At 45.9% G+C, this 24062-nt stretch overlaps 1 protein-coding gene across 3 annotated transcripts in view; it reads left to right on the forward strand.

The window, feature by feature from the left end:
- Positions 1-24062, forward strand: part of STAG2 (STAG2 cohesin complex component) — a 424372-nt gene that overhangs the window by 192771 nt on the left and 207539 nt on the right. For all 3 annotated transcript variants that reach the window (XM_063937252.1, XM_063937250.1, XM_063937251.1), the window contains exons 8-13: positions 11467-11671; positions 11903-12054; positions 15399-15472; positions 22392-22515; positions 23679-23777; positions 23876-23955. In XM_063937252.1, coding sequence (XP_063793322.1) covers positions 11467-11671; positions 11903-12054; positions 15399-15472; positions 22392-22515; positions 23679-23777; positions 23876-23955 — 734 coding nt within the window. The remainder of the gene's footprint in view (positions 1-11466; positions 11672-11902; positions 12055-15398; positions 15473-22391; positions 22516-23678; positions 23778-23875; positions 23956-24062) is intronic.

Here is a 24062-nt window from a genome sequence, read left to right on the forward strand (position 1 = left end):
GTGTATCTCACACATATTGCTATCCCAATATTCTGTACCCTGAAGGGGGCGATGTGCGTCAGGGTTCTTATGTAATATAGTGTTGCAAAGGATTTACTACTTTAGTATTTTTGTCTGTGTGTTTCAGTCACCATATACCTATTAAATTCTCTGTTTGTGCTCTGCTCTGCAGTCACACTATACCGGGTTTTTTTTAACAGGTACTTTGCTGGTTATATTGTACTATTACACCCTAAGGTTACGCTTACAAATGTCTGCTAAACAGGGCGGTAGATCCATTGCTGATCCTGCCCCATGCAGTGCTTACGCCACGGATTGCTCGGAGGAAAACATTGCAGCTGAGGGTTCAGGTACTGGGTTCAGGCACCTGGGGCACACCTAGACCCACCTTGGGCTGCCTTTTCTAATTTATTAAGCTAGTAACTAGACTTGCGCCCCCTGTGGGACCTCCTGTGCCATTGCAGCCACATATTGTCCCTGCAGTTAATCTGCCATGGTCAGATAATCTGTCCACTCAGTTACAGCAATTAAATCCGTCTTTGGCTAAACAAAAACCTAACCCTCGCCCGCCTAGGACCAAGGAGTCCCCTAAGCCGTCCATTACTTCCTCACAATCCACACATGTTTCGGCTACTTAATCTGATGAAGATGGTGCATATACTGACCCCTCAGACACTGATGCAGATGCTTCTGATGGGGAATCTATTACACAGGTGGATGTTCCTGACCTCTTGGAGGCTATCAGACTGATTCTTCAAATTGATGATGAAGCAGAACCTCCAGATACCTCTAAGAAACCTGATAAGTTTAAGCGTCAGAAGGTCACTAAATTAGTTTTACTCCATTCTAACCATTTGGTTGACATACTTCAGGAATCCTGGGAGTATCCAGGAAAGAAATTCTCCCTGTCTAAGATGATGCTAGCTCGTTATCCCCTCACTGCGGAGCTAAGTAAAAATTGGGAAACACCACCTCCGGTGGACTCGCAGGTGGCGCGTCTGGTGGTGTCATCTGCTTTGCCTGTCACTACCGTCACCTCTCTGAAGGAACCGACGGATAACGTGTGGAGAGTTGCTTTAAGTCTATTTACCCTCTTGCAGGAGCTGTGCATAGGCCCACTATTGCGGCTTCTTAGGCTGCAAAAGCTATTGAAGCCTCGGTTCAGGAAGTTGAAGCGGAGCTTCCGTCTGATTTTCCTGATAATTCTAGACAGCGTCTTTCATGTATTATTACAGCCTCTCATTATATTTAGGAAGTGGCATCTGATGCAGGTGTCCTGGCGGCCAAAGCGTTTACTACGTCCATTCTGGCTCGCCGGATTCTCTGGTTGCGGTCCTGTTCTGTAGATCTGGACTCTAAAAAGACCTTGGAGCTGATCCCCTTTAAGGGAAACATCCTTTTTGGGTAAGATCTCAACAAGATTGTTGCTCACTTAGCATCTGCTAAGACTGCCTGTCTGCCTAGTACTAATCCTTCGGCTCCGAAGGCTAAAAGTACTTCCTTTCGCTCCTTTCGACCTCCAAGTAAAGCAACGGGTCAGGCGTATCCGAAACAGGCTCGCACTTCCAAATCCACAAAGCCCAAACCTAAACGTTCCTGGGCTGCCCGTCAGCCTGCTTCCAAAACAGACAAGCCTGCTGCATGACGGGGCGGGCCTCCCACTGTCTGACCCGGAAATTCAGACATACATGCAACACGTTACTGCTACTTTGACCTCAATCGGTTTTCTGCAGTCTGATCTTATTGAGCCTCTGGCTTCTGTTGATCTTGAGTACTTCATGTGGAACACTTTTTTTTTTCTTCTCCTTGCACTGTCTTGTCATTTCCCTTTTCTTGTGTTTCATGATTAAATAGTAGTACTTAGTACATGGCCTTCTTGCCAAAGGTGTTTTTTTTTTCTTTTCACATAAATCAGCCAATTGCGGTTTTTCTTACGTCCTAGGGGATACTGGGAATCCAATTTAGTACCATGGGGTATGGACGGGTCCACTTGGAGCCATGGGCACTATAGAAGTTTGTTAACGTGTGCTGGCTCCTCCCTCTATTCCCCTCCTTCCAGACTCCGTTAAGAAAATGTGCCCCAAGGAGCTGGTTACATCTCTGGACGCTTCTGAAGAGTTTTCTGCATTTATTTTTAAAGTTTATTTTCAGGCAGGACTGGATGGCACCAGCCTGCCTGCTTCGTGGGACTTGGGGGTGGGTGAGGAAACGGCCCAACCCCACTAAGGGTTAATGGTCTTTTTCTCCGCTGGCAGGACACTAGCTCCTGAGGGAACTATTCGCAAGCCCCACCACGGCAAGCATACATTACCGCAGCACGCCGCCACCCTAACAGAGCCAGAAGATAGAAAAGTGGTGAGTACTAAGCCGGTGTCCCAGTTAGCGGGTCGCTGGGCATTATGGCGGCATAAGGGTACGGAGACGCACTGCTTCTAAACGGGGCGGAATGAGTCTCCAGACTAAATACACTGTAGTGTACACAGTACCCAGACTGGCAATACAGGCTTAAAAGGGGGCTTACTCCATTTTATGCACAGAGACACACAATGCCAGTCTAAAGAAGAGCGGGAAGACCGCGCGCCATTGAAGGGGCGGGGCTTCACTATGTGTGGATTCAGCAGCTCACAGGCGCCATTTTACCCTACTGCAGCTACACAGATGCTGACTACAGGGATGCGCAACTACTCCGGAGAGCCTCAGATTACCTCAGTGGTACCAGGGGAGCATTATACTAGTGTACTAACTCCGTAATCTAGGTACTTAGTCTGCAACCCGGCTAAGCTTGGCTTTAGCGATAATGGCGCCGTGTGCTGGTTCTGTCCTCTCTGTGTGTGTCTCGGGCAGGGCTCTTTGTGGGTTAACCTTTTAACCTTTTCCTGTGTGTGTGCTGTCACTGGAATACCCGGAGGTGTTCCAGTGACTGACACGTCGGTGGGGTTATCCACAAATCAACATGATGGCCTCTAGACTCAACAAGAAGCTCAAGCGGTATTGTTCCAGGTCAAGGGACCCACAAGCTGTAGCGGACGACGTCCTGACAGCTCTGTGGGTCTACCAGCTGGTGTACGTGTTTCCTCCCATTCCTCTGATCCCAAGAGTTCTCGAAAGAATAAAAAGGGAAAGAGTTCAAGCAATTCTCATTTCTCCGGACTGGCCTCGAAGTGCCTGGTATGTGGATCTTCTCGAGATGCTGATCGAAGATCCTTGGCTTCTACCTCTTCGCAAGGATCTTCTGCAACAGGGCCCGGTCGTCTATCAAGACTTACCACAGCTAAGTTTGATGGCATAAAGTTGAACGGCTGATTCTAGCCAGGAGAGGGATTGCTGACATGGTTATCCCGACTATAATCCAAGCCAGGAAGGGGGTAATGTCAAAACATTACCATTCTGACTTTCCTTCAATCAGAGTGGTTTGAACTGTTACAGAAGGTAGACGTAAAGTTTATTACGTGGAAGACCGTCACGCTGTTATCCTTGGCTTCAGCAAAGCGCGTGTCGGAGCTGGGGGCGTTGTCTCATAAGAGCCCCTACTTGATTTTCCATGACGACAGGGCTGAACTCAAAATTCGTTATCAATTGCTTCCTAAGGTGGTGTCAGCATTTCACATCAACCAGCCAATTGTGTTCCTGGTTGTTACTGACGCCTCTGCTACTTCAAAGTCCTTGGATGTTTTAAGGGCTTTGAAGGTATATATAAAGCGAACTGTTCGTCACAGGAAATTGGACTCTGTGTACGTTTCATATGATGCCAACAAGATTGGATGTCCTGCTTCAAAGCAGTCCGTTGCTCGCTGGATCAGGCTCACTATCCAGCATGCTTATTCCACGGCAGGTTTGCCGATTCTAAAATCTGTATAGGCCACTCTACTAGGTCGGTGGGTTCCTCTTGGGCGGTTTCCCGGGGGGTCTCAAGTAGCTGCCGAACAGCTACTTGGTCCAGTTCGAACACGTTTGCCAAGTTTTACAAGTTCCATACCTTGGCCTCTGAGGACCTTCAGTTTGGTCAGTCAGTTCTGCAGGAACCTTAGCACTCTCCTACCCGCTTTGAGACCTTTGGTACTTCCCCATGCTACTAAATTGGATTCCCAGTATCCCCTAGGACGTAAGAGAAAATAGGATTTTAATTACCTACTGGTAAATCCTTTTCTCTTAGTCCGTAGGGGATACTTGGCGCCCGCCCATTGCTACGTTCTTCCTGCAAGGTTACTTGTTTACCGTTGTTTAATTCAGCTATTGCTGTTCCAGTTTTCAAGTTTGGTTAGCATGGCTTTCCTCTTGTTCTGGTTGTGCTGGTTTGAAATCTCACCACTTTCCTTATCTATATCCTTCTCTCAAAGTATGTCCGTCTCCTCAGGCACAGTTTCCTAGGCTGAGTTTGGTAGGAGGGGCATAGAGGAAGGAGCCAGCACACGTTAACAAACTTCTATAGTGCCCATGATGCCAAGTGGCACTAAAGATTGGATTCCCAGTATTCCCTATGGACTACGAGAAAAGGATTTACCGGTAGGTAATTAAAATCCTATATTTGGTTATGTCCAGTGATGGCTCTTTCCTTGCAGGTTAATGCAAATTGTTCTTTGGATGTGGTCCGTGCTCTTTGAACCTGTTATCAACACCTCTGTCATTCATAAGACGGACTACTTTCTTGTCCTCTGATTCTCGCAAGCCGGGTTCAAAATATATGGTTACTTGTTGGTATTGTGCTTTTATTCAACAGGCTTACATTGCACGAGGCCAGTAGGTTCCTTCCAGGGTTTCGACTGTTTCATCTCTGTTGGTTGCTGCCTCATGGGCTACACACCATGGAGCATTTGTGGAACAGCTGTGCAGGATGGCCACCTGGTCCTTCATGCATACCTCAGCCAGATTCCATAGACTTGACACTTGTTTCTGTGGATGCTAGTTTTGGACCCAAGGTGTTATTGCTGCTTCAGTGCATTCCCTGCCATGAAGACTGCTTTGGATCGTCCCCGGAGTCCCATTGTCCCCAGTGGAAGTAGCAGAAACGGAATTTTTGTTATTTACGGTAAAATCTTTCCCTGATTCCATGAGAAACACTGGGAAGATACTCAAAACAATATTCAAATAAGGTGCTCAAAAAAGAGGATTTTGGTACTTACCGATGAATCCATTTCTCTGAATCCTCTAGGGGACACTGGAGTCCTATACAGTAGGGGTGTGAAGCCTTGAACCGGAGGTGTGGCACAATCTTAAATTAGCATTGTCTGCACAGCCGCCTCCTCCCCCTTCACATCCCTCCTCCCTCTTCACATCCCTCCTCCCTCAGTTTGAAAATTGTGACTGAGAGAATAGGACATGACACTATAGCCCATGGCGAGGAACCGAACCGTACAACATATCAAACAGCGGCCAAGAACTCTTAACCGAATAACAAACGCTGTTTGTACGAACTGATTAAAACAAGAACTTGGAACACAGCAGGTTGACAGCACCGAGGCGGGCGTCCAGTGTCCCCTAGAGGATTCAGAGAAATGGATTTATCGGTAAGTACCAAAATCCTCCTTTCTCTTTCATCCACTAGGGGACACTGGAGTCCTATACAGTAGGGGACGTCCCAAAGTTTTCCCCCAGGGAGGGAGTGCTGTCGGTGGCCTGCAAAACGAAACGTCCGAACTTAGATTCTCCGGACGCAAAAGTATCAAACTTGTAAAATCTTGCGAACGTGTGGGCTGAAGACCACGTCGCCGCTCTGCAAAGTTGAGTAGTGGAAGCACCTCTGGCAGCCGCCCACGAGGTACCCACTGATCGGGTAGTATGAGCACCCGTCTGAACCGGAACCTGTTTGCCACAGGAAATATAAGCCTGCCGAATGGCAAGTCTAATCCATCTGGACAAGGTCTGCTTAGAGGCCAGCCAACCTTTCTTTGGCCCATCATAAAGAACAAACAAATGGTCCGACTTTCTAAAGGACGACGTAACCTGTACGTATACCCGTAAAGCTCAGACAACATCCAATGACACGTCCTCATCTGTGAGACCCTGGAAAGATGGGACCACTATTGGCTGGTTTACATGAAACCCCGACGCCACCTTCGGAAGGAAGTCTGCTCTTGTACGGAGTTCCGCCCTATCCTCATGAAAAACTAAGAAAGGGCTCTTACAGGATAAGGCTCCCAACTCAGAAACCCGCCTAGCCGAAGCCAAGGCCAGTAATAACGTGACCTTCCAAGAAAGATATTTCAGGTCCGTTCTCGTCAACGGCTCAAAAGTCGGTGACTTCAAATATTCTAACACCAACCCTAGGTCCCATGGTGCCGTGGGAGGACGAAAAGGGGGTTGAATCCTCAGAACCCCCTGTAAAAAGGTTTGAATCTCTGGTAAGGATGCTAGCCGCTCTTGAAAAAGGATGGAGAGAGCCGAAATCTGAACCTTCAAGCAGCCCAATCTGAGTCCTCCCTCTAGACCGGCCTGAAGGAAAAGTAGAAGTCGCGATAAATGGAAGTTAGATGAATTCCATCCCCGTTCCTGACACCAAGCCATGTACCGTCTCCAAATCCTGTAGTAGTGCCTGGCTGTGACCGGTTTCCTTGCAGCAATCATTGTAGCAATCATTGTAGGAATGGCCGTTCGTGGGATCCCTCTGTTTCTTAAGATACGGGTTTCAATAGCCACGCCGTCAAACGCAGCCTGTTGAGATCGGGGTGTAGGAACGGTCCCTGAGATAGCAGGTCCTCTCTCTGAGGTAACCTCCAAGGATCTTCCGCAAGTAACCCTCGCAGGTCGGTGTACCAACTCCTGCGGGGCCAATCTGGTGCGATTAGAATGACCCACACTCGTTCCCGCTTTATTCTTTTCAGAACCCTGGGTATGAGTGGGAAAGGTGGAAAAATGTAAACCCTCCTGTAACACCAAGGAAGTGTTAATGCGTCCACTCCTTCTGCTGCTGGATCTCGAGTTCTTGACACATATCTGGGCAGCTGATGATTTTGTCGAGACGCCATTAGATCCACCTGAGGCAGACCCCATCTTCTCACAATCATGTTGAAAATCCGTGGATGAAGGCACCACTCTCCCGGATGCATGTCCTGGCGACTGAGGTAATCTGCCTCCCAGTTCTCCACACCTGGAATGAACACTGCGGAGAGAATGATGTCTTTTCTTTCTGCCCACAACAAGATCTTTGTGGCCTCCTTTAACGCCATCCTGCTCTTTGTTCCTCCTTGACGGTTTATGTAAGCCGTCGTCGTGACATTGTCCGACTGAATCCTGATATGTTGATTCATGACTAGGTCTTCTGCTAAGAGAAGGGCATTGTAGACTGCTCTTAGTTCGAGGATATTTATGGGTAATTTGCTTTCTTGTAGCGTCCACCGTCCCTGAAACTGATGGTCCTCTAGGACGGCTCCCCAACCTCTGAGACTGGCATCCGTCGTCAGGATCTTCCAATCCCAAATGCCGCATTTCTTGCCGGCTGTAAGGTTCTTGTGTAACGACCACCATGTCAAGGAGACCCGTACTTGTGGTTGAAGTCGGATTCTCCGATGGAGGAGCCAGTGCGAGCCTGCTCCCTGAGCAATGAGGTTCATCTGGAATGGTCGGGAATGGAGTCTGCCGTACTGGAGAGCTTCGAACGACGCCACCATCTTCCCGAGAAGTTGCACACAGAGGTGCAGAGAAACGGTCTGCGTCCTCCGTACCTGAGCCACTAATCTCTGTAGGTCCTGTACCTTGCTCTCTGGTAGGAACACACGTAATAGGACCGTGTCCAAGATGAGACCGAGGAATTGAATCCGTTGAGTCGGTACGAGGTTGGACTTTTGGAAATTGACAATCCATGTTGAATTAGAAATTGATGTGATGTCTGAACATCCTTGAGCAGTCGATTCTGAGATGGGGCTTTGATCAGTAAATCGTCCAGATAAGGTATAATCGTGACCCCCAACAGTCTCAGTCCTGCCACCATGATCGCCATGATCTTTGTGAAAATTCTTGGGGCTGACGCTAGACCGAACGGCAAAGCCCGGAATTGGTAGTGCTCCGCCACCAGTGCGAACCGTAAGTAAGCCTGGTGAGGAGTCCAGATTGGGATATGCAGATATGCATCCTTTATGTCCATGGATACCATGAACTCGCTTGGCTCTAAGCCTGCAATGACTGATTGGATTGATTCCATCTTGAATCTGTAGACTCTTAAAAACTGGTTGAAAACTTTTAAATTGAGTATTGGTCTGACTGTCCCGTCTGGTTTTGGCACGACAAAAAGATTGGAATAGAACCCCGTTCCTCTCTGTGAAGCGGGAACCGGAATAATGACCTCTACTTGTAGCAATTTGTGGATTGCTGCCCGTAGTGCCCTTGCTTTTTGAGGGCACTGAGGCAATCCTGTTGTAAAAAACTGACTGTGAGGCCTCTGTTGAAACTCCAGTTTGTATCCCTGAGAGATTAAGTTGTTCACCCAAAGTTCTGGTGAGCTTTTGGCCCAGATGTCCTGAAAACCTTCCAGTCGGCCGCCCACCAAGGTGGACCCCAGGTGAGCTGGGAGGCCGTCATGCCACGGTCTTGTCAGCAGGTTTATCCTGTTATCTGGTTGCTGCTTGCGAGCGGCCTCTACCTCTGCCCCCGCGTGCTTGTGCACCGAACCCCCTACCTCGGGCTCGAAAGGACTGTGACCTAAATGAAGTAAAAGATGGTCCCGAATAACCTCTCCTAGTTTGTGGAGCGGTTCTCGTATAAGGAGTTGGCAGAAAAGTGGACTTCCCCGCTGTAGCCTGCGAAATCCATTTGTCCAACTCTGGTCCGAACAGCATTTCACCCCCAAAGGGAATGGATTCTACCGCCTTCTTGGTGTCAGACTCACCTTGCCATTCTCTGAGCCATAAAATCCTTCTAGCCGATATGGCCGATGCAGATATGCGCGATGCTATTCTGCTAATATCCTTAGAAGCTTGACACAAGTATGAAGCAGATTCTCTAATGTGTTCCGCCAGCTGTGTAATCTCTTCTAAGCTATTTTCCTCCTCAATAGCTTGTACGATCCGGCCAGACCATGCACCCATGGCTTTGTTGACCCAAGCACAGATGATCGCAGGTCTCTGCGCTGCACCTGCTGCTACAAACATTAATTTTAAAGCCATGTCAACTTTACGGTCGGACGCATCCTTTAAAGTAGTTACGTTAGGAATCGGTAAGATTGTCTTCTTTGACAATCTTCCTAGTGAAGCATCCACTACCGGTGGATTTTCCCACTTGTCCATTACACCCTTAGGTAGGGGGTAAGTTACCTGAAAACGTTTCGGAAATTAAAAACGTTTGTCAGGTTGTTTCCAAGCCTCCTCCATCTGAGACTGGAGGGATTTAGGAATGGGGAACGCTGCTGAACGCGGCTTCTGGGATTCGAACAAATCGAAATCCTCCGGCTCCCGGACTTCCTCTTCCTTAAAACTTAGGATGTCCTTAACCGCGTCAATTAAGGAATCCAGACCAGAGATCGCCGAGTCTTCTTCAGGAAAATCGGCGTCTAGGTTAGGTTCAATTAACTCACCTTCTTCCGTATCCAGAAGAAAACCCTCTTCCTCCTCAGTTTCTGGTATAATAGGAAGAGTTCTTTTAACAGCCCTGCGCACACTCGTCTCAGCGTGCGCGGGCGGTGTTAACTTAATGAGAAATTCCTCCATTGTCTTTGAGAATCCCGCAGCCCATTCTGATTGCTGCTTGCGGGATTCTGCCATTTCCTTGGAGATTCTATTGGCAAGGTTTTCTTCCCAAGCCTTAGGCAGAGCACTGCTCCCAGGTGGAGCGTCCTTGTCTAAGCAGGAGTCGCACACCCCGGAGCTGCCAACCCGCGTGCTCTTCTTGTTACATTTCGTACAAACATAGCAGGTCTTTGAGGTCTTGGTAGCCTTAGACATGTTGTTTTTCTTTTTAAAACCCCTTACCAGGGTATTACGCAGCGCTTTCACCCTTTAAACTAGGAAGAGAAAGACTGGGAGATGACGGAAGCAAAGGTATTGGATCCGGCTGGAATTACCTGTCCCCTTTTCTTTATAAAAGGAACAGGTCAAAAAATTAAAATAAAAAATAAAACACCAGCCGACTCTCAACCCTCACACCCCAACTGTAAATCAGCTACGATGTTAGAGTTGGCTTGTCTCTGTGTATTTTCTCCGGGATCTTTGAACAGACGTCCCTTGAAAATATAATTTGTAAAGTTTGATTAATTTTCAGGAGATCCTCATATTGTATATATACATTTCCCCAGTAGAGGGAGCTGTTGCCTAACTCTCTATTATCTTAATGCCTGTACTATCCAGGCCGTGCAGCAGGGGGAGTTATTTATTTTATGAATAAACTTTTTTTCTCTGTACACTACTGGTGGAGGAGGGGGAGGACCCATCCCTCACCTCATCCTGGCGCCAAAAGGAACAAACATGGTCCCCACTATGTAAGTTCATATGATGTGGCCTTTCAACATTGACCTCCCCCTCTGCCGCTACACAGCGCGCTCCGTACCCGCCGGCTGGCGTGCGTGCGACGGGTCCGTCTTCCGCAGCGGCGCCCGTGCTCCTCTCCGCCCGTGAGTCACCGCATTTGCAGATCGCCCTGGGGCCGGCGGCTGGCGCGCGCGACGGGTCCGTCTCCCGTAGCGGCACCTATTCTCCTCTCTGCTCTGATCTTGCTGTGCAGCGCGCCGCTTCCGCCGTCCCCCCTGCTTACAGGGAAGACAGGCTGAGTCCCGCGCCGCACTAAGTCTCCCACGCGCCGCCACCGTCGCTCTGCCCTTCCTCCCTGATTAGCTGTATCAAAGGGAGTTTTAAACAGTATTCTCAGTAGAGGTTTTAGCGAGAGAGTGAAAGAAAAGAAAAAAATAAATAAATATATATATTTTTTCTAACTGGATCCCTAGCCTAAGCTTGTACCAGTACTCACTATTAGTTGATTTGAGGATCTCCTGTGGAGAGATGCAGGTCCCTTCAATAGGGATCTTTGTCTCTCTGATCTTAGGCAGCTTTGTCCCCCCTTTATTAGGCTTACGCAGCCCCTTTTAGATTTTTAGTCAGGAGCTCAAGTGCTCCACGTATTGTGCCTCCAGCACAATTATTCAAACTGAGGGAGGAGGGATGTGAAGGGGGAGGAGCCGGCTGTGCAGACAATGCTAATTTAAGATTGTGCCACACCTCCGGTTCAAGGCTTCACACCCCTACTGTATAGGACTCCAGTGTCCCCTAGTGGATGAAAGATAAATATATAGTTGGCTTCTGGGTAGAATCACCTGGCATGGTTTTAAAATCCAGTGAGTAAATAGTTGTTTTAATTCTTGCATTTAAATCACATTGCTTCATCTAGTCTCCTTTCTCATTGTTTTGTGTGTGTAAATTTCCAATACATAGTAAATATTTTGTCAGTTACAGCATCAACTATGGTAATTTGAATTTTTTTTGAAATATGTAATAATTATATATGCTGCATTTGTAATATATGCAATATACTAACTTTTTGTTTATGTAGGACAGTGGAGATTATCCATTAACAATGGCAGGTCCACAATGGAAGAAATTTAAATACAGCTTTTGCGAGTTTATTGGTGTTTTGGTACGCCAATGTCAGTACAGCATTATATATGATGAGTATATGATGGACACAGTCATCTCTCTTCTCACTGGACTTTCTGACTCGCAAGTTCGAGCCTTTCGACATACAAGTACATTGGCAGGTTTGTATTTAATTAAACCTTTTTTACCTGTCCATAATTTGACTCTTTTGCTACACCTTTTTATGTACTCCTTATTTACATATCTTTTACTTTATATTATTTTTTGTGGGCAGAGATTATGTCAATGTACTGTAGTTGCCCATGTGTATTGTCGCCCCACCAGCATGGTCACCATGGAGATTAGCTGGATTATTTGTTTGCTGTGTAATACATTTACATTCCTGCTTACAGCTATGAAGTTGATGACAGCCTTGGTTAATGTCGCTCTTAACCTGAGCATCAACATGGACAATACACAAAGGCAGTATGAGGCGGAAAGGAACAAGATAATTGGGAAACGAGCAAATGACAGATTGGAGCTTTTACTACAGAAGCGAAAGGAGGTCAGAAAAAAATCAAACTTTATTTAAATGTAATATATTTTCCTGTTTTTAAGTAGTAAATTACAAATTGTTATTTTCATTTATTATTGTGGGTTTAAATATTTACTCCAAAACATTTATTATTATTTTTTTCAAGTTGTGTGCAGTTGAAGGATTTGATCAAGAAGGCTTCTTTCAACCCACTCCCACTTTATTTTGCCATTCGCATGCATGGGCAGTTAAAAGGGGTATTACAGAAACACCAGTACAACAATTTGAAAGAGGGCACATGTTAAAGTACATTGTTTAGACCAGGGGTGGGGAACCTTTTTTCTATCGAGGATATTTATAAAATCCTTCGGGGGCCATACAAAAATTCTCAACTTAAAAAATTACCCTGCCCCCCAGTAGGTCTGCCCCTTAGAGGTACTGTGTGTGAGCGCCGGAGGCGCGCACGCGCCAAAAAATTGTGTGTGGCCAGTTAAAATGGGACGTGATACACATATGCCCCCAATAGTGCGGTGCCAGATCCACAATTGCCCCCACAGTGCCAGGTATACAAATGCCCCTCACAGTGCCAGGTATACAGATGTCCCCACAGTGCCAGGTATACAGATGTCCCCACAGTGCCAGGTATACAGATGCCCCCACAGTGCCAGGTATACAGATGTCCCCACAGTGCCAGGTATACAAATGCCCCTCACAGTGCCAGGTATACAGATGTCCCCACAGTGCCAGGTATACAAATGCCCCTCACAGTGCCAGGTATACAAATGCCCCTCACAGTGCCAGGTATACAGATGCCCCTCACAGTGCCAGGTATACAGTGCCAGGTATACAGATGCCCCTCACAGTGCCAGGTATACAGATGCCCCTCACAGTGCCAGGTATACAGATGCCCCTCACAGTGCCAGGTATACAGATGCCCCTCACAGTGCCAAGTATACAGATGCCCCTCACAGTGCCAAGTATACAGATGCCCCTCACAGTGCCAAGTATACAGATGCCCCTCACAGTGCCAGGTATACAGATGCCCCTCACAGTGCCAGGTATACAGAGCCCCTCACAGTGCCAGGTATACAGATGCCACTCAGTGCCAGGTATACAGATGTCCCCACAGTGCCAGGTATACAGATGCCCCCCTCCCCTCCGTGCTGCTTACCTTGCTCCTTTCGGCGGGACACGGAGGAGAGCGCGGCTATGTTGGGCGGCGGCGGCATGTAGGACTTGAAACCAGCCGCCGGTTCGAGAGCCAATCAGAGCTCGCGGACCGGCTGCCGCGGCTCCTTATTGGCTGCCGGTCCGCGAGCTCTGATTGGCTCACGGACCGGCGGCTGGTTTGAAGTACTACACGCCGCCGCTCTCACCCGACAGCCGCGCTCTCCTCCCTGTTTATGACAGCTGAGACGCTGCCGCCGGACTGAGCTGCAGCGTGTCTCACTGACACAAGCTGGTGGGCCGGACCACCCCTGGTTTAGACTGTTGGTCATCAAGCACCTGGCAAATAACTAATTTAAGGGGACCTATGTGGATATAAAATTTTTGTTGTTAACGTAAACTTCATCAAATATATATTTTATTATAAATGTAGTTCTTTAACCTTTGGATACTTAGAATTTATTTAAATGCTATGACCTCTTCTGAGTCTTAACAGTTGATTGAGGTTTGCTATTCTTAGATACAGTTCTTCAGGTTTTCATTTTGCATTAGTTATTATGAGTAGAAAGATATGTATCTTAATTATAGCAAGCTAACTATAGCAAGCTCTAGACCAGGTATGTCAAACTCAAAATCCCAACCGGGCCGAATAATCAAGTTCTAATGGTGTGTACACACGGTGAGATATATTCTTACAATTTTGACTATATAGTCAAAATCGTAAGAAAAGTTAGTGCAGATCGCATGGTGAAAATCACCTTGCGATCCCGATTCGATGCCGATGCGCGGTCGGCATCGCAAGAATAGATAGACTGTTCAGGCAAGTCAATTTTGACTATCTCTGTAGAAGAGATAGTCAAAATTGACACTTAGCCAAAATCGCACATAGTCAATATCGCAAGCACATACTGAGTGTGCTTGCGATACTGACTATGTCCCGATCTAGCCCCTGTCGCATAGTGAGAATCGGGCATAGCCCAAATCTCACAGTGTGTATGGGCCTTAAGTCTTGTGTGGGCCGCAAGAAGGAGAGAATTCTTGGGTCTGGGACACCATTTCGACACACCTTAGGTCGACGCCAATTGATCGACACGGACAAAAGGTCGACAAGGGTTTTTTTATGTGGTTTTTTTTTTTTTTTGTGTCGTTTTCTTTGTAGAGTGACCGGGAACCCCAATTAGTGCACCGTATCCCCTCGCTTCGGGCAATGTTACCGTTCCCAGTCGTAGTCCACGTGGATCGTAAAGTATGAAAAAGTTCAAAGAATTAAAAAAAAAGTGAAACACCTCATGTCGACCTTATTCCACGTCGACCTTGTTCATGTCTAACTTTTGTCCATGTCGACCTAAGGTGTGTCGACCTGGAGTCTGGATACCGAATTGTTATATGCAATTTTGAAAGGTTTATTAGAAAAACCAACAAAGTATTTTCAAAGAGATGTCAAGTGTCAGGCAGAAAACAGCTGTAACAGTGTGAGCTGGGAACTGTTATTCCCACCTCATATATCACTGTGCGGTCCCCTCTCCTGTATAATACATATCAGTGTGAGCTAGTAAAATGTTTCTTCCAGCCCCCCTCTGTCCCTCCAGTCCAGCCACATGCTCCCTGGTATCCCCCGTTGCTCTTTGTGTCCCCTCCAGCCAAAAGCCCGCTGTGCCTTCTGCGCCAGCCTCCTCAAATTTACCTACTTCGTTGAGAGATGTTTTTTTAATCCAGATTCTACAATCCTCCTGCAATTAGGGCAGCTGTGTAAATAGGGCAGTCGGGCACACACACATACAGGGCGTGATGGCTTCAGTGCTAATGGCACTGAGCAGGTGGGATGCGGCAGGGGCAGAGCTTTGCAAAGACAGCCAGGCATGTACTGAATCTTCCCACATGGACATTTCTCCATCTCTATTACTGTCTTCTCACACATGTGCAGAACAGTGAATGCTGTCCGAATGAAGATAAGCTGTGTGCATAGCAGACGTGCCAACAGTAACTCATCTGGTGATGGTGGGCCGCATTCCATTGTTAAAAAAATAAATAAACTTGGGCGGCAAAAGTATGCATTGTGGGCCACAAATTTGACATGTCTTATGTAGGCTATACTTTTGGACACTTGTTTACTCTTTGGTTTTGGTATATAACTTAGATTGTTTTGTAAGATAGTTGTAGTTATTGAAATCTTTGTTACATGCTCCTCATTGTTGCCCCCCATACAGTTACAAGAAAACCAGGATGAAATCGAAAACATGATGAACGCAATTTTTAAAGGTGTTTTTGTACACAGATACAGGTATGTAAAAAAATTTTTTTTTAAGTGGTGGGAGCATGACATATTTTCAAGATACCACAAGAGGTTATGTTACATATTAACCTTCAGATATTTCTGGTTGGTTTAACCCTATTGCCAGCACTAATGTAAAAGTGCCTAGCTATTCACTTCAGAAACATAAAACATTTTGTTTAAACACTATATATAATGATTTGTCTAGCCTAAAACTGATTAAAAAGATTCCTATCCAAAGATCAGACCCCAGATGTTAAGTGACAACGAGGTTTGACATTGTCACCATTGGTAGAAAAGGCTGTTACAGATGTGTCCTCATACATCTTTGTAGCAAGCGTGCTAAATAGCCCCTCTTGGCACAGGTCCCATGAGACTCCTTTAGTATGCAACACTTTTATATGTCTTTGTGCGTCTAAGCCTCTGAATATGTATACGAAGTGCTATATGCAGCGGCCAGGGCTATTTGCCATATCAAGTTCCACTGTGCTTCATATATCTGTGTGCTTATTCGCACACAGAGATATATATATATATATATATATATATAAGTGTGGCATATCAAATAATCAACAGATTAATGGTACATGTTGACCTGGTGCATTGTAGCTGCATCACATTACAATTAAGACTGTTTATCAGGAAAAAAAAGACGCTAGTGGAGTTGCACTGGGACTCAGCTCACTTGCGCTATGATTCTCCTGCTGTGTGATATATTTAGGCTAGATGTGTGATGACACATCTGGAGCTTTAACATTTAGGGATATATGTTTTCCAGAATGCCCATTTATATGTGGCCCATAATTTATAGAGTGCTTGAAAAGAGGATTTTGGTACTTACCGATAAATCCATTTCTCTGAATCAACTCGGGGACACTGGAGATCTTAGACAGCTGGGGGTGTGAAGGATGCAGACCGGAGGTAGCACAATCTAACTATAAAAAATTAAGCACAGCTGGCTCCTCCCCTTCACGTCCCCCCTTTCCCTTCAGTTTGAAAAATAGACTGAGAGAAGAGAGAACATGAAAAATCAAAGCCATAAAGGAAGGAACCAACCAACCAACCAACCGTGCCAACACGTCAAACAACAACCAAGAACTAATAACATAGTATAAAACTGTTTGAACTAAATTTAACAAGAACACGCAGGATGACAGCACTGAGGTGGGCGGGCGTCCAGTGTCCCCCCGAGTGTATTCAGAGAAATGGATTTATCGGTAAGTACCAAAATCCTCTTTTTTTCGCTTTCATCCACTAGGGGACACTGGTGATCTTAAACAGCTGGGGACGTTCCAAAGATACTCCCATGGGCGGGAGTGCTGTCCGAAGCCTGAAGAACCAAACTTCCAAAATTTGCATCTCTAGAACTTGTAAAATCGAGTGAATGTGTGTGCTGATGACCATGTTGCAGCTCTGCGAAGTTGGGTAGTGGAGGCTCCTCTAGTCGCTGCCCATGAAGCACCCACTGATCTGGTGGTATGAGCCCCTACCTGAAATGGAACCCTCTTACCACTCGAGATGTATGCCTGTCAGATGGTTACTCGTATTCATCTGGCCAAGGTTTGTATTGAAGCCGGCCAAACCTTTCTGGGCCCATCATACAATACAAACAAAGTGTCAGATTTCCTAAGAGAAGCCGTAGCCTGTACGTAAACTCTTAAGGCTCTGACCACATCCAAAGACGAATCCCCCTCTGTCAATCCCTGGAAAGAGGGGACCACAATGGGTTGATTAATGTGGAAACCCGAATCCACTTTAGGTAAAAACTCCGCTTTGTCCTCATGAAAAACTAGGAAAGGACTTTTACACGACAGAGCCCCTAACTCTGAGACCCTTCTCGCTGATGCCAAAGCTAGGAGCAGGACTACTTTCCAGGTCATGTATTTCAGATCTGCTATCTTCAAAGGCTTGAAAACTGCTGATCGCAAAAATTCTAACACAAAATTTAGATCCCAAGGGGCAGTGGGAGGCCGAAAGGTGGTTGTATCCTCAACACACCCTGAAAAAATGTCTGGACCTCCTGCAAGGACGCCGGACCTTGCTGGAAAAGAATGGAGAGGGCCGAGACTTGTACCTTCAAGGATCCCAATCTCAACCTTTCATCCAAACCATTTTGAGGAAACCTGAAAAGTCAATTTAGGCGTAACTCTCTGGGATTCCAACACTTAGACTGACACCAGTCTATGTACTAATTCCATATCCTATAGTAGTGTGCTGCAGTGACTGGCTTTCTTGCCGCTAACATGGTACGACTAGCTGATTTCGGGATACCCCTGTCTCTTAGTATCCTGGTCTCCATTACCACAACGTCAAACGTAGGCGGTTCAGGTCTGGGTGAAGGAATGGGCCTTGTGACAACAGAACCTCTCTCTGCGGCAGTTTCCAGGGAATTTCCGCCAGGAGTCCCCTCAGGTCCGTGTACCAACTTCTGCGAGGCCAGTCTTGTGCTATTAAAATCGCCCACGCTCTTTCCTGTTTCACCTTTTTTGTTCACTCTAAGTAACAGGGGAAACTGCGGGAAGATGTACACCAGGTCGTATGTCCAGGGAATTGCCAGCGCGTCCACCGCCTCTGCTGCTGGATCCCGCTTCCTGGCCACATATCTTGGCAGCTGATGGTTGTTCCGCGAGCCCATTAGGTCTTTCTGCGGCAGACCCCACCTTCTTACGACTGCGTCGAATACCTGAGGGTGTAGACACCACTCTCCTGGATGCATATCTTGACGACTGAAGAAGTCTGCTTCCCAATTGTCCACTCCTGGAATGAAGACTGCCAACAGTATGATACTGTGCTTTTCTGGCCAAGACAAAATGTTTGTGGCCTCCTTTTAAAGCCATGCGTCGTCTTGTTCCTACCTGACGGTTTATGTAAGCTGTTGCCGTCACATTGTCAGACTGCACTTTCATGTGTTGCAATCAGAAGAGAATTGTAAATGGCTCTTAACTCTAAGACATTTATTGGCAGACTGCTCTTCTGTGGTGACCATCTTCCCTGAAACTGATGGTTATCCATTACTGCTTCCTATCCTCTGAGACTGGCATCTGTTGTAGAATCTTCCAGTCCCAAATTCCAAACTTAATTCTGCTGCTAGATACTTGTGGACCGACCTCCAAATTAGCAAAGTCCTGCCATGGGGCGACAAACGAGTCCTTCGGTAGAGAAGTAAATGCATGCCTGCCCCCTGGGCAATCAGATTCAGCTGAAAAAGTCTGGAATGACTCCTGCCGTATTGGGTCGCTTCGAAGGATTCTACCATCTTCCCTAGAAGCCTTACACAAAGATGTAGAGAGACCGTCTGGTTCTTCAGAACCTGACGAACCATTTCCATGAGGTCTCGAATCTTGTCTTCTGGGAGAAACACTTTCAAAGGCACCGTATCTAAAATGAGACCCAGGAACTGAATCCTCTGCATTGGTTGTAGATTGGTTTTTTTGACATTCACGATCCAGCCGTGTCGAATCAGAAACTGATAAGTGATCTGATCATCTCGGATCAGTTGATCCTGAGAGGGAGCCTTGATAAGAAGGTCGTCCATATATGGTATTATCGTTACCCCTAATGATCTCAATTTCGCTACCATGACTGCCATGATCTTGGTGAAGATTCTCAGGGCTGATAAGCCGAACGGAAGGGCTCTAAACTTGTAATGAGTCTTGCCTACAGCAAACTGTAAATAGGCCTGGTGCGGTGCCCAAATTGGGACATGTAGGTGTGCGTCTTTTATGTCCATTTGACACCATGAACCTCCTTTGTTCCAGGCCCGCAATAACTGACTGTATCGATTCCATCTTAAACTTGTAAATTGTCAGGAATTGAGTTAACACCTTTAAATTGAAGATTGGTCTGACGGACCCAACCAGTTTTGGCACAACAAAAAAATTTGAGTAAAATCCCGTTACTCTTTGAGAAATCGGGACCGACATAATTACTTCCGTCTGAAGTAACCTTTGAATAGCAGTGACTAATGCCTTCACTCTTTGAGGGCACCGAGGAAGGCCTGTCATAAAGAACTGACTGTGAGGTTGGTTCAGAAAATCTATCTTGTATCCCTGGGAAATAATGTTGTTATTCCAAACTTCTGGTGAGGTTTCAGCCCAGATGTCCCGAAACCTTTCCAACCGTGCGCCACCATATGAGACCGAAGGTGAGCTGAGAGACCGTCATGCCACGGTCTTGTCAGCAGGTTTAGGGTCCTGGTTTTGGGTTGTGGACTGGCCATGGTTTCTGCCTCTGGTTCCACGGGCTTGATCTCCAAAACCTCTTCCTCTAGCTCGAAAGGATTGAGACCGAAAGGAATTTAAAACCGGCCCAGACTAATTTCTCCTGTCTCGTGTCGTAGATCTAAGATACATGGTAGGCAAAAAAGTAGATTTTCCCCCTGTTGCTTGTGAAATCCACTTGTCTAATTCCTGCCAAAATAAAGCCTTCCCTACAAAGGGGATCACCTCCACTGCCTTCTTTGAATCAGAGTCTACCTGCCATTCTTCTTCTAGCTGAAATAGCTGAAGCCGGGATGCGTCATGCTATCCTGCTAGCATCCTCTGCAGCTTGGCAAATGTATGTAGCCGACTCACGGATATGCTCAGCTAAACGAACTATCTCTACCTGGCTGTTATCCTCCGCAACAGCCTGAGCAATCTGACCAGCCCAAGCAACAATAGCCTTGTTCACCCAAGCACTAATAAGTGTAAGCCTCTGTGATGCTCCTGCAGCCACAAAAATAGATTTTAGTGCCGTATCTAACTTACAATCTGAGGCCTCCTTAAGAGTAGTCTTGTTTGGTATAGGTAAGATTGTCCTTTTTGACAGTCTAGCCAGGGAAGCATCCGCAATCGGCAGAACTTCCCACTTAGACATGATACTCTTGGGTAGTGGGTAGTTAGCCGTGAACTTCCTGGGGATTTAGAAGCGTCTACCCAGCTGCTTCCATGCTTCTCCCATTTGAATTTGGAGAGTCTTAAGAATTGGAAAAACTGCACTTTGCGATTTCTGAGAATCATATAAATCAAAAACCTCAGGTTCCTTTACTACTTCCTCCTTGAAGTTAAGTACCTTCTTTACCTCGTCAATAAGGGATTCTAACCCCTTGACTTCCGCATCCTCTTCCTAAGGACTGACATCAATAATTGCCTCAACTGACTCGCCCTCCTACTCACTGTCTGAGACCCTCCTCCCCCAAATCTTCCTGCAGGAGGGGGAGTGGTCTCTCTACCTCCTTACGCACCTGTTTTTCAACATGTGCGGACAGGTTAACTCTAATTAGGAATTCCTCCATGGTTTTGGAAAAACCCGGCGCCCATTCTAAATGTTGCTTGCGGGATTCCGGCATCTCCTTAGAAATATCTGCTAGGGTACGTTCCCATGACGCAGATGGACCACTGCTCCCAGGTTGAGCGTCCATTCCTAAACATGTGTCGCACGTCCCAGCACTGCCAACAGTAGTGCTCTTTTTTCACATTTTGAACATACATTATACGTTTTTGTGGTTTTTGTGGTTGGTGCTTTTGACATGTTGAAACAAACACACACACACACACACACACACACACTCTCTCTCTCTCTCTCTCTCTCTCTCTCTCTCTCTCTCACACACACACACACACACACACACACACACACACACACACACCCCCACACCCCGAACGGCAGTACTTTCACCCTATTAGAATAGGTAGAGAAAGACCTTAGGAATGTAGGGAGCAATGAATTATTGGGAGTCACACAGCTGGAATTATTTTTTTACTTTTTTTTTTTTTTTTTTAAATCATTAAAAAAAACGGCCTGGCGTTTACAACCCTCACACCATCAACTGCTGATATAGCCTGAGTTGACCGGTTGAGAATCGTAGACCTGTCAGCAGAGTCCTTTGGATGACAATATACATAATTAATAATACAAATAATAATAAAAGTAATAATAATAATAATTAATAATATCAAAAGTGATTCCAGTGGATTCAATAAACAGTATTTCTAACTTTCTTCCAGTGCCAACGCAACTATAATATAGTGAAGACTATAATCTGTCTTCCTCCTCCTCTCTAACTCTCTCTGACTGTCTTCTCTGTGCAGTGTAACTGTCCTTAAACAACTCCTCCCCCTTACTGAGGGGATTCCAGCTCTGCCAGCACGCCTAATCAAGGAAAGCAAAATGGCCGAAACTGAAAATTTTCAAGCACCTCGTTGCCAGCCTTGGGATTTAACATTAGGCTGCTGCCCCCCTTATATCCGCGCCTTCTGTGTACCGCTGTGAAGCTCCTGCAGTACTTTTAATTAAAGATTCGTTTCACCGCTGCCAGTGAAGCGTCCTTTTAGCCACGCCTTCCACAAACAGCCCTCCGGAGTCCTTGCCGCCTGCCAGTGAGCTCCTGCAAAAGGATACGCTGCCCAGCGCCACTCTGGAGCTCTGTCTTTGGCTAGCACAGTCGTCACCACAGGACTCCGCCGCTCAGCGCCTCAGTGGAGCTCGGCTGCCTGTCTGTCTGCACTAAGAAGCCTCTAAAGCGTAGCGCCTCCTAATTAAAACCCTTAGCTACTCACTGTTTATTGATCCTCTGGGTGAGCTTCAGATCCCTCCATATGGAATTGTTATCTCACAAGTACTACTTCTGTAAAAGCCTGCACCCTCCTTTCAGATAGGTGGGAGTGGGCTAAAAAACAATTTTAAACAAAAGAATACCGTCTCCTCTTCTGTGCTTCTTCCTCCTAGCACAATTTTTCAAACTGGAGGGACAGGGAGGCGTGAAGGGGGAGGAGCCAGCTATGCATAATTTTTTTTTCTTTAGATTGTGCTACCTCCGGTTTGCATCCTTCAGAACCCCAGCTGTCTAAGATCTCCAGTGTCCCCTAGTGGATGAAAGAGAAAATTTTTGGTTTATTGACATTCCTACTTTTTAATAATATAATGATGTGTCTTTTTCTGTTTCTAGAGATGCTATTGCTGAAATCAGAGCAATATGCATAGAGGAGATTGGTGTTTGGATGAAAATGTATAGTGACGCATTCTTAAATGACAGTTATTTAAAATATGTTGGTTGGACGATGCATGACAAGGTAAGTTTTTAATAGGTTGTTTTTTTTCTTTGCACATATATTTTGTGAGGAAGCCCTAGAAACTAAAATATTGTCTAGTTTTTTTTGTGGTTACTGTCCGTTTGAAAGTATATAAGAACTGAGGAAATACAGGTTCCCTGGCGCACACAACACCAGCTGCCTAAACACTTAGGGCAGTTTTGACAGTTTAATAAAAATCTCTCACAGTATAATGCAGGGTGTGCAAAATACCCTATATCTTTAATTTTCCTTTTATTTTAAATTACTTTTATAGGTTTGTAGTGAAGCACTCTTGTGCTGCGGAAGCCATACTTCAGGTGATAGTCATTAAAGTGTTTGGTTGGGGGAAGCTGCTGTTCTCTTGCAGCGAACACCACCTAATTGGTGGGATGTTCCTCACTTAGGCAAGCCTGATGAAGAGACCCATATAGCCCAGCAGCTCATGTTTTTCTTTCTTTTTTATTTTTTCCCTCTGACAGTCAACTGTTGAGTAAAGACTGCTTTATCTCTGGGTTTAGGGCCTAATTCAGTAAGAATAGCAAATTCTGCTAATTAGCAGAATTTGCTATCCTTTGGATTGCATGCTGTGGGCCGCCCATCGCTGGGCAAGGCCGCTCAGCTTGCTGATCGCCGCCTCCCCCAGTTCAACAAGAAGAAATTGTGAACGCTTTGCAATTTCTGCTTGTTAGCAGAAACTGTGGAAGCCTCCTGCAGTCGCAGCTTAGCTGCGCCCGCAGGAGTCCTGCCACCATGTTTGTTATCGCGGTGGTCGTTGTGGTCATTGCGGTTGGATAGCTTACTACGATCCAACCTGAATTAGGTCCTTAATTTAGTTAGTTTGTTCTGCTATCAGTTTCGGTCATTGCAAGTTCTCATTGTACACTACAGCTGTTCTTCTCATCTTTCCTATCAGATATGATAAGGGTGTACTTTAATGCTAAACCTGGCAGGGGGACATCAGTAAGACTTTATTTGGTTTAAATGTCGCTTAAAATAGCCGCAGAGTGTTTGTATGTTTGCTCTGGTGAAGGAGAACGGGGAAAGTAGTGGTCACACTATATGCATAAATATATATATAAAATGATAATAAAATGTGTGTGTTATTTGCATCTGTGAGTTCTATACCTTACATGCTTCCTCACTACTTCTCTCTCTATATTTAGCAAGGGGAGGTACGGCTGAAATGTCTAACTGCTTTGCAAGGTCTATATTACAACAGAGAGTTGAATTCCAAATTAGAGTTGTTCACAAGTCGTTTCAAGGTATTTTATAGCATTAAAAAAAATTATATGTATATCTATTAAGCATTTATAAACATCTTTTGTTTATATTATACTAAGGAAGTTCTCTCCTTTTACAGGATAGAATTGTGTCCATGACTCTTGACAAGGAATATGATGTGGCAGTACAGGCAATAAAGCTCCTAACTCTGGTTTTACAGTGAGTTATCAATATGTATCTCTTGTGGTCCCAGGGCTTAGTTTAAACAATGCATCATAACCCTTGATAGTGAGAGGTACAGTTATAGTCAAACATATTCAAGTCTA

The sequence above is a fragment of the Pseudophryne corroboree genome, chromosome 8 (genome assembly GCF_028390025.1).
Source record: "Pseudophryne corroboree isolate aPseCor3 chromosome 8, aPseCor3.hap2, whole genome shotgun sequence".
NCBI classification, from domain to species: Eukaryota; Metazoa; Chordata; class Amphibia; order Anura; family Myobatrachidae; genus Pseudophryne; species Pseudophryne corroboree.